Below are 10992 nucleotides of genomic sequence, written 5' to 3' on the forward strand. Positions count from 1 at the left end.
TCTCCAGTTATTGCAACTAATCCTTATTTCTACTTTTTCTTTTTTCTTTCTGATCCTATCTGGAAAACGTAATTCCATGTAATTGGGACATGGAATAGAAATTACACACGGTGACAAGAAAGATTTTGCCTTGAATGGAAATGTATTCAACAGAAAAGTAGCCATGGCAAGATCCACAGACGTATGTGAAGGGTGAATTTAGCAATAAAATGTAATCACCATAACACATAATGTCAGGAACTAACTGCTTTCTCCCAGACTTGTCTAGAAAAAAGAATAGCTTCACAATTCCTGTGTCGAGCTGGAAACTGGAAACAGTGCTTGTGGGAATAAGATACTTCAGACAGCCTGAGTGGTGGGGTCCACTCCCAGCCAGTGATTTCTCCCTTGTGTCTCATGGCTTCTAGCACGACCCTGCAGAAATGCCTTGTAGCTTGGGCTCCCACGCATTGGTGACAACTTGAAGCAAGGTTTGCTCAGTAACGACAAATATTAAATAGTTTTGGCAAGTGGCCAATAATGCTTTTTCATATGCATTAATATTCAGCACCAAAGGTCATACTCATCATTATGAGAAGAAATTACTCTCATTTGCTAGGAAGGCAGAGCCTGGACACACTTGAAGACAAGCTGCTTGGGTTTGAACAGACTTGAAAAAATATCTGTATTATAGTACAAACCAGGGTGATGTTGCCACTGCCTAGTCAGGGTCCCACCCTGCCGCTGTGCTGATGTGAAGGCCCCTGGCTTCCCCTGCCCGGCAGAGTCACCTTCAGCTGCGGGGTCACTGCCCTGGATCTCCCTGGATCCCGAGGAGGGTCAGGGGTGCTGAGGCAGAAAGTCACACTGCCTGCCTTGTCTGGGGGAGAGGCGGCGTCCGAGGAGGTGTAAGGGAGTCGACTCAAGGCTGGGAAAAGAGTTTCGGTTTTAATCCGGACTCCGAGGAGCTCACAGCTACAGAAAATCCAGCAGCCAAAAGTGGCTTTGAGGCTTTTCCAACATCTTAAATACCGGGGCGGTAACAAGGGGAAGGGAACGCCCATTGACCAATGGAGAAATTTGGGGGAGTGGAAGGTGAAAGGACAGACAGATACAAAAACCAATGGGGAAACTTAAGGGAGGGACCCCGGGCCCTCATCCAATCCCTCGAGGCCCAGGGTAGAAGATTCAGGAAGAATGGGATGGAGAGAGATGGGTACCAGGGAGGGAGGATGAAGTGTCTGAGCATTGTCAGGGAGATTGGCACTGAGGGAACCGCAGGAAAACTCAGCGTGGAAACATTGGGAGAAAATGGGGGTGGAGGGGCAAACCATTACAGAACTGTTACCAAAATATAAAGACACAATACACCACCACCCAAACCACCTCCCTCCCTGGGAACAGAGTAACTTTCATGAGGCATATCTGCAAGAAGGGACGGAGGGTGGATCTGGGGAACTACTTGCCCTCAGTGTGACCTCAGTGCCAGGGAGGGAACTATGGAACAGATCATCTGAGTGACATCACCTGACAGGGACAGGACAAGGGCATCAGACCCAGCCAGCAAGGATTCATGGAAGGCAGGTCCTGCTTGACCAACCTGATCTCCTTCTATGACAAGGTGACCCACTTAGGGAGGCACGAAAGGCTGTGATGTCTGCCTAGACATTAGCAAAGCCTTTGACACTGCATCCTTCACAGCATTCTCCTGGAAAAAACTGCGTGTTTGTGGCTTGGACATGTGTACTCTTCATTGGTTAAAAATCTGGCTGGATAAGAATGGTGGTGAGTAGAGTTAAATCTAGTTTAAAGTGGTGTTCCCCAGGGCCCAGTATTGGGGCCAGTATTTTCTGCCCAGTGGAACAGGACCTGGGGGCATTGGTTGGCAGACAGCTGAGTTATCATCCCTGGAAGGATTTAAAAGACTGGTAGGTGTGGGACTTGTGGATATGGATTAATGGTGGACTTGGCAGTGCTGGGCTAGTGGTTGGACTCAATGATCTTAAAGAATTTTCCAACCTAAACAATTCTATGGCTCTATAAAGGGAATTGCTTGCATGGCTGAGTCCACTGCTATAAGCAGGGTGCTCCAAATTCTTGCACCTTCATTTCACTCAAGATCTATGTAGAAAATGATTGGTTAAACTAGGAAAAAAAAAATCCCCTTTGGCTTTCTAGCAGCTACTCTGAATCTCGGATAACATTTTTTTTTTTACAGCCTTTCCCCACTGACATTTACAGCTATGCCTGAGATGAGTAAATGATACAAAGGTACGTAAAACTTGCTGAACATCAAATGTTTTGTACTGGAAATGATATCTGGTTTCTGCAGCTTATCTATCTGATTTCTTGATTTCACTTTTTTTTCTAGGCAAGTTTAGGTCTCATCTGTATAGAAACAGCAAGGGGAAACCAGGCCTTAGTTCTCAGTCTCAGCAGAGCCTTTTTCAGAAGCTCCCATAAATATCCTTTTAAAATGAAGGAATATCAAACCTGTAGTCTGGAAAGTAAATCCTGAGTGTCTCTCCAAGTGATCCTGTGTTAGGATCACTTATAGTTCAGTTTTATTTTTCTATTAATTCCTTGGCAGATGATTCTAACACAAATCAATAAAATAAAAAAATAAACCAAACATATTAGGAGATGGTTCTTCTCTGTAGATGAAACAACCACCTCCACCTTCTGTTTTGAATAAATTCAGATTTCAACTGCAGTGGCCTGGCTTATTTCCAGTTCACAGTTATTGTATTCCACTTACCTGAAATTCTCCCTTTCATGCAACTCTGATGAAATGTTTGTCATCTCTCAACTGCCTGCAAGGGCTGCAAAGTGCTTCATGAGCAAGAGTGCTTACATAGGGACAAGTAAAGTGATTTCTTTATAGGTAGTGATAAAATTTTCAAGAGCATCCTCCACTGGTGCAAATCTGTTTTTCTGGAAGAAGCATGAAATTTCTACAGATTCCGGTGGGAACTGAATTACGCAGACATGGATTCTTTTATACATTCTAGTTCTCCCCCAGCATATTCTGTATTGAAACATTGAAGCCATTTACATGAAAGCTTGGCTGGAAAGACAAAATTTAAGTACAAGAATAAAAATTAAGATGGAATTGTCAAAGTTGGTATTTAATTAAATTAAATCAGTGAGAGTATGTAATAAAGGAAATTTTATTTTCACCATGATGGTTTGTTTCTATTTTCCTTTGATGCCATATTTTGCCTAAAGTTCTTCTGGAAGAGAAGTAGCTTGAAGTGTCCTGTGAAAGTAAAGGAGCAGAGAAGTGAAGTCAAAAATGCTCCTTGTATTTCAAGTAGAGCTTCAGTACAGCTGTTTGGCAGGCACTGTAATTTCTGGATTTCAAGGCTCAGATGCTGCTTTTGTAAGCTTATCTCCTCTATTGCTCCAAAACAGCAGCAAACCCTAACACCTTCCTATCCAGATACAATGCACTACTAACTGAATCCAGCCCAGAAGCTCCTGTGAGACTTCTGAATGTGCTAATCTCAGGTGAGGGGTCGGAAAGAAGCCACATTCCTCTTTATTCCAGCAGCAATTTAATGACCAGAAGAGTCTTCTTAACCCTGTATCCACAGGATGTTTTAATATTTTTTTTTTATATTGCATTATTCAGGTACTTTTCAATCCTACAACAAAGTAAGAAATGGCATAAATATGAAGTGACATCCCATAAACCCGTATTTTTTTAGAGTGGCAGTTTGGGATCATGCTCATGGTTTGCTTTCCAGTAGGACAGTGGCAAGAGGAACTCAATTAAGAGTAAGAAATTAAATAACTGCAAGTATCCTATTCATCAAAAGACTAAGGACCTTCTGCAGATAGAAGAACAAACTCAAAATCGTTCTCCAAATGATATAAGAAGCTGACAAATAAGAAAAGGTTCATTAATCATTGTGGTCTAGCCTCATTTAACGGGAAGAGGCCAGGGGGCTTTGCTAACACATGAAACTAACTCAAAAGTGACATATTTTTCAGTTTTTGTGGATGTATCTACACCTCCTGGTTTATTTTGGAGGATGGGGTTACAGTTATAAATTCTTGAACATCTTGCTTCTGATCTGAAGCAATATCTAAAATAGGATGCACACCAAAAGGCAAACAAAATTAATGTATTTTTAAAATTCTATATCCTGTCCAATAAAAGGCAGAACTTTTATGTTATTTATAGCTGCAAGTTGTCTTGATTTACAGTTCAGATACAATTAACAGTTTCATTTCAAATAATTCTTTTTCCTCATAAGTTAATATCTGAATCACACACTGGAAAAAAGCAACTGCAGACACTTCTCTAAACCCAGTTGCAGAGAGTGATACAAAAAATTAAGAGAAAAGCCTTGCTTTGTCCTGTTTTTCTAATAAAATGTTTTTTTTTTTCCCCCAAGAAACCTTCAAACACCTAAAGGCCTCCATCAAATAGGATTTACACATTTACCTTTTTTCCAAACTGCCTCATGCAAGATTGTTGGGACGGTTACCCAGGGCTTTGCAGAACAGAGACCTTTGGCATCTACCCTGCCTACGTGGTGCTACCTGCCCCTATCCCACATATACCCACGCCAAATCATTCTTCTTCCCATCCTGAACTCAAAAGCAATAGAAAACCTGAACCCTTGGTCCCAGTTCAATGGCTGGCACTGGTGCTATCTGGCAGCACTGCTCCTCTAATGGTTAGAAGCCAAGCAAATATGTATTTAACGGGAATTATGAAAATTGAAAATTGCAAAGCCCAAGTGTTTGAAAAACACATTCTTCCTCCACATCAAAGGGCTCGTTGATTTGTTGCTGAACTCATGACCAAAGTGGTGCTAAGAGGGTGAAAAGGGGAGAAAAGATCAAATCTAATCTTTGGAGCTGTGTCAAGCAAGTACCTTATGGCCCATCTGAAGCTGATCATGAGACAAGTCCTGAATGTAAATATTATTTAATATGTCTGGCAAACGTTAGGAATCTGTCTGAGCATATTCTTCAAGTGAGAAATAGCTCTCCTTTTCCTTTGCTCCCTTTCCTGTGTCCTTGAACTTTGCATCCCTTGAAATCCCAAGTAACTATTCACATTAATAAAGTGTTAAGGTGTTTCACCAAGATTGGCTCTGCTGATTTCAGTACTTAAAAAGGGAAACCGCTCTGTTGTTTTAACCACTTCAACACTCACCATCTCAGTTTATTTTCTTATCCTTCTTAACTTCTGTTAAAATCAAACAGGAAGCAATTAAGGTGAGCCTACTACAAAGCAGCCCTCAAGTACATGGCTAAGTCCCTAGTGCAGAATGAAGGTCATGCCCTGAAAATGTAATTATATGTATGTGGAAGGAATGCAGAGCCTACATGCTGGGGTGATCAGTGAGAAAATACACCACTCCAGCTTTACTTTCATCAGGCAGATGACCATGGCCAACACGGGCATTGCTACCACACCTGCATGAAGGACCTGGTGGCAAAGCAAGTTGAATTGACAGGGCACATTAGACCAACAGTTTTATCCAGTTGAATTAAGAGATGGCGTGGAAGCAAGAAATGAGTCCCTACTAAGCTGCAAAACTATGACCCATTTCCCTTCATCCGACCCACCCTTTGACTTCAGTCAGGTCACTGCCAGGATGACAGAAAAAGGAATGTCACGGAAACAGACATCTAATGACAACAGTGGGAGACAAAGTGAAGTCTTTACACAGGATTTAGCTAATTATATTTTGGGCAAATATTTATTTATCTAAAAACAAAATAAAAATAATTTTTAAAAGGAAAAAAGTACTTAAATAAAAACAAAATTGTGAAATGTTATGGCACAGAAGTTCAAGACAAGTATAAATCCAGTTGCCACAACTGTTGCGTATTAATGTTGCACATTTTTCTATAAAGGCTTTATTAAAGGTATTTACATGGCAATATGATGTGTAAATATATACAGCAAACTGGGGACAACTTTTTCTTTTGGATTCTCGTATGAAAAAATGCCTTAAATACAAAATTTTAAAAGAAAAAAAAAAATCAAAGAGTTCATCCCCAAGCATGAACAATGTCCCATCATCCCTTATGTCCAAAGTATCAATTATGAGGCAGTTTTGAGGTTCTGGCCAAACCCTTGGGAGATTCAGCCAAGGTTGTGTAGTCTCAAGTTAAATCGCACAGCATGCAGTTGCAATAGATCCATACTCGATGGACTGAGTAGTTCATGAGAGATATTAGAATCATTAATATTTTACCATAGTTTCAGTCTAGTTTGCATTATTCTAAGTGATGCTCAAGAGTTCCTATGCACAACAGTTCCTTAGCTGCTCAAGTTTGTGTTTCAACTGTTCTCTCCTCCGCCTCAACTGCTCTTTCTCTGCAATCAGTCTGTGTTCCTCTGACTGGATGGAAAGAACGTACTCTGTCGCTTTTTTCAGGATAACAACCTTGGGAGCCTTTTCATTGTTGGCCACCTCGGGTATCTCGTCACGCAAGGCAAAGAAACTCAACTTCAGCTCATTTCTCCTCTGTCTCTCCAAGACGTTGTGTGTTCGCCTCTTGTCGTTCTCTTCCGAATCTGAAGTGCGTGGACTGGAGCATTTTCGGTTGTTGCTGATCTGTTTGAGTACTCTGCCACTGTCCAACCTTAGCCTTTTTGCAGCTGGGTATTCAACCTTGGTGGAGGGAGGAGCGGCATAATTGTGCTGATGAATGTTGACGTGACACCGTTTGAGAACCAGAGGGCTTTGGTGGGGCTTACTGTGCTCTTCTGATGTCTCTGTGCTGCTGGACTCTGTGCTGGATTCATATTCATTTGCTTCAGCTAATGTAACAACATCAATTTCCTCATCTTCCTCTTGTTCTTCTTCTGCCATTAAAAAAAAAATTAAAAATTATAACTTGTATGAAGGCACTCTCAAGACTACTGTATGTAGAAGGAAGGCTACTCTGAGTTGCACAATGAGGAACCCAATGACAAACCCTTCTTAAATCTATTTGATGATGCTGGACACAGCTTTCCCCAAGAGACTTTCCTTTAAGGAAGCAGTGCTTCAAGTGCAATAGGACACATGGACTGCAGTCCAAACGCCGGCTCCCTGATTTCAAAAAGTTGTAACGATCTTGCGTAATGTCGAGTGCATGAAAGATAGTGGGAAAGTTTAACCTCGGTTGTCAGCAGTACAGCGCAATAAAGCTCCCAGACTCAAGCTGCCCTTAATTATGGATTTAGAAGGCTTTGGCCACGCCTTAAAAGAAAGCTTACTTAACACACATGGGTATTCAGAGACATTTTCTGAATCTCTCTTGATCTGGTTATTTGTGGAAAATAGGAGGGAGTTTGGCGGGGGTGGGGGGAAGAAAAATAGTTCAAAAAAAAGGAAAAAGGGAAGGTTGTACCGCTTTGGGTAGAAACTCACTTTCAAACTAGATTTACGAGGGAGCGGAACCCGCTGTCACATACCTAAGGAAGCATTTCTAAAACTTTCCCAGCCCCATTCACTCCCCTGCAGTCACTTTCACTAGCACCTCCCTGACTGCACATTCTCCCCGCGGCTCTCGGGCTGGAGTTAACTCCTTCCCGGCCCACGGGAGAAACCGGGAGCCAGCCTTATCGGGACCCCATGATGAAAGTTTATCCCTCCTACACTTTTATATTTTTCTCCCATCGCTTTACACTCCCTTATTCCCCGGAGGAAAAACTGGGCTGGTTTTCCAGGAAATAAGCCGGTTAGGACTCTCGGTGCCTCGCAAACGTGGCATTTAAAAAAAAAAAAAAAACCGCATGCGGGGAGGGGGACAAAAGGGGGCTGAGGAGGGAGGCGGGGGTGTGCTGCCTTCCAGCTGCGCCCCGCGAACCGCGCGGGTTCCCACGCCCCCCCGGAGCACGCGTGGGTCCCACTCACCCGAGTCGCTGCTGGTGGTGGGCGGCGTGTCGTCGCCCAGCAGGGACGCGGGGCTGGCGCCGGGCGGCGCGGCCCGAGGGGCCCTCTCGCTCAGCGGGTAGGGGAACACCACCGAGGGGTCGATGCAGTCGGCGGCGGCGGCGCCCAGGTCGTGCAGGTAGAGGCTGGCGGAGGCGGCGGGGGACGCGGCCAGCCCGGGCGGCGCGGCCGGCGGCGCGGCGGGCGGCGGTCCGGGGCGGGCGGCGGGGCCCCCCTCTCGGCGGGCTGCCTGGTAGGACGCCAGCTTCTCCGAGACCACCTTCTCCAGCTTGGCGGCGGCCGAGAAGCCGCTCCACATGCAGTCCTGGATGATGATGGACTTGACGGTCTCGTCGTCCGGGTCGCAGATGAAGCTCTGGTTGACCATGTCCCCGCCGAGGAGTTCGGTCACAATCTCCAGCTGGTCAGCGGTGGAGGGGAAGCAGGAGGCGGCGGCCAGGCTGGAGCGGCGGCTGGGGGAGAGGGGCGGCGTGGGCAGCAGCTCAAACTTCTTCCATATGTCCTCGGACGGGGCGGGGGGCTGCAGCTCGCTGCCCCGCTGCTGCGCCGCCAGGTAGAAGTTCTCTTCCTCCTCCTCGAAGTAGAAGTAGGGCTGCACAGAGTCGTAATCGTAGTCGTAGTTCTTGCTGGAGAAGCCGGCGCTGAGCGGCATCGCGGCGGCTGGTGCCTGCGGGAGGGAGGGGGAGAGGGGCACCCGGGTGAGCCGTGGGGGTCGGCTCCGCCCGGCTTCGGGGGAGCTACCGGCCCCCGGCGCGCAGCGCTCCCTCCCGGCTCCCCACACCGTGCCGGCAGGGAAATGCGCAGTCGCGGTTAGTAAAAAAAAAAAAAAAAAAATTATAATAATCATAGTAATTAAAAATAATTTTAAAAACGCAAGAAAAATCACGACCCTCCTTCACCCCGTTCTAAGCGCGGCGGAACAATCGGGCAGCGCGACCTGACCCACCAAGGGGTCGGTCGGTTGTCAGCTCCCGGACCACCCTCCCCGCTCTGCCGGAGGGGCTGCGGCAGCCCGGCTCGGCCGGGCTCGGCTCAGCTCAGCTCCCTGCCGCCGCCGCTCACATGGGGCACGGAGCTCCTTCCCTCGCGGGACCGCAGCGCCATCCCTATCCCGCGTCCCGGGAAGGGGTGCCGAGCGCCCGGCGGCTTCCAGCCGGGAGCCGGGCTTTCCTCAGCTACCCACCTGGGCGTGCTGGCACTGCGCGGGGACAAGCAGCGACCTTGGCAAACTTTGCCAAATCTTGTCACATATATATACACATATATATATATACACACATACCCATATATATATGCATATAAGCAATATATGTAGCAATCATACCCTGCTCGCACATACGCGAGAAGCAAATCCTCCCCTCCCCCCAAAAAAATTAAAATCCGAGCGCAAGAAAAAGGATGGGAACGCCGGAGCCCCAGCAGAGGAGAGCGTCCGTCGGCAGGGACCGTCGGTATCCACGTCCGCGGAGCGCAGCCCCGCCAGCAGCCCGGGTGTCACCAGCCCGTGTCAATCCAAACGCCAGAACCGCGGGAAGCGAGTGATGGGAAGCGAAGAGCCCCGCAACTCACCGGCTTCTCCAACGCGCCAGCTGCGAGACGTAGCGAGGCGATTATTGCAGGCGGTTCGGAAACAACGAAGGGAAAATGGGTAGATGATAAAAAGAACAACCAGAGAAGACGGGGGAAAAAATTAAAAAAAAAAAAAAATCGACAAAACGCCGGGAGAATGTAGGTCTCTTCCTCCCACCACGGTTTGATAAAGCCCACGGAGCGGCGGAGCAGCCGCCTCCCGGCGCGGTCGGTCGCTGCTCCGGGGCGGCGCGGCGCGCTAGCCGGTACAATAGAAGTTTAGTTGCTTTCCTCCTTTAAAGCGCCGGCGAGGGGCGGGGGAGCGGTGGCGGGGGCGGGGGCAGCACCGCGGGCCCCGCCGCGCTCCCGCCCGCCCCCGGCGGCCGCACGCCCGCCGCCGCGGGAGGGCGCGCTGCGCGGGGCTGCGCGGGGCCGGCCGTGCTGCGCGGGCTCGGCTACGCTGCGCGGGCTGCGCGGGTCTGCGCGGGTCTGCGCGGGCTCGGCTACGCTGCGCGGGCTGCGCGGGGCTGCGCGGGTCTGCGCGGGCTCGGCTACGCTGCGCGGGGCTGCGCGGGGCTGCGCGGGCTCGGCTACGCTGCGCGGGCTGCGCGGGGCTGCGCGGCGCTGCGCGGCTGGCCGAGCTGCTGCGCGCCCCCTCCGCACCGCGCCGCGCAGAGATCCGCGGCCGCGCTTTGCCTCCGCCGGCCAGGAGGGACAGAGGGAGCTGCACCGGGAGAGGCGATGCCGCGCTCCGCCGCCCTTTTTATTTATTTTACTATTTTTTTGTTGTTGCCTTTTACTACGAGCCGCGCACGGAGAGGTCGGAAGTAAACATAGTAAAAAAAAAAAAAAAAAAAAAAAATTACTAGCAGGGATTAAAGGCAGCTCCTCGCCGCTCCCCTCCTCCCGCTGGCGTTCTCGCAGGGGAGTGCGCGGCGGGGAAGGGGCTTCACCGCCCCTCGCTCCCCTCGGTGAGGCTCCGGCACCTTAGGGGAACTGGTCCCGCAGCGCAGAGCGGTGGCCGAGGGGCAGCGGGGGAGGCGCGGGCTCCCGGCACAAAGGAGCGTGTGTAGCTGGGGCACCCCCAGCCCGGTCGCCACTTGATTATCCCACCTCTGCCGGCGTCTGCAGAGGATTAAAGCGGGAGGGGGCGGAGGCAGAGCCCCACGGGGGTCACCTTGCAGCCACTCTCCCTTTGGCGGTCCCCGCGTGTGCCCCCGCCCCGGCTTGTGCCGCCCCCACTCTGACCACCTCCTCTCGCCCCATGGTGACCTCCCTCCTTTCGGTCATCCCCGAGGGACGCGGAGCTGCTGCGGCTGCAGCGCTCCCTCCTACTCCCGCTCCCCATCGCGGTGGGTCTGGCGGGGACCCCGTCTCCGACGAACCTTCAGCTGCCGGCGACCCTTCCGGGTGTCCCCGACCCCCTCCCGCAGCTCCCGCACCTGCTGTTCTCCCGTCCCCCGGGGCAGCCGCCAGACTCTGACGAGCTGCGCCCCGCGCATCCTGCCAGCACACCCCCACGCTGGCCTCC

At 49.5% G+C, this 10992-nt stretch overlaps 1 protein-coding gene across 1 annotated transcript; it reads right to left on the reverse strand.

The window, feature by feature from the left end:
* Window positions 1-5831: 5831 nt before the first annotated feature.
* Window positions 5832-9560, reverse strand: MYC (MYC proto-oncogene, bHLH transcription factor). The gene is made up of 3 exons (XM_021542316.3): window positions 9462-9560; window positions 7854-8559; window positions 5832-6817 (listed from the first exon to the last, which is right to left on the reverse strand). The coding sequence occupies exons 2-3, from the start codon at window positions 8542-8544 to the stop codon at window positions 6252-6254; spliced, it is 1257 nt and encodes a 418-aa protein (XP_021397991.1). The 5' UTR covers window positions 8545-8559; window positions 9462-9560; the 3' UTR covers window positions 5832-6251.
* Between the last annotated feature and the right edge of the window lie 1432 nt (window positions 9561-10992).

The sequence above is a fragment of the Lonchura striata genome, chromosome 1 (assembly GCF_046129695.1).
Source record: "Lonchura striata isolate bLonStr1 chromosome 1, bLonStr1.mat, whole genome shotgun sequence".
Classification (NCBI taxonomy): domain Eukaryota; kingdom Metazoa; phylum Chordata; class Aves; order Passeriformes; family Estrildidae; genus Lonchura; species Lonchura striata.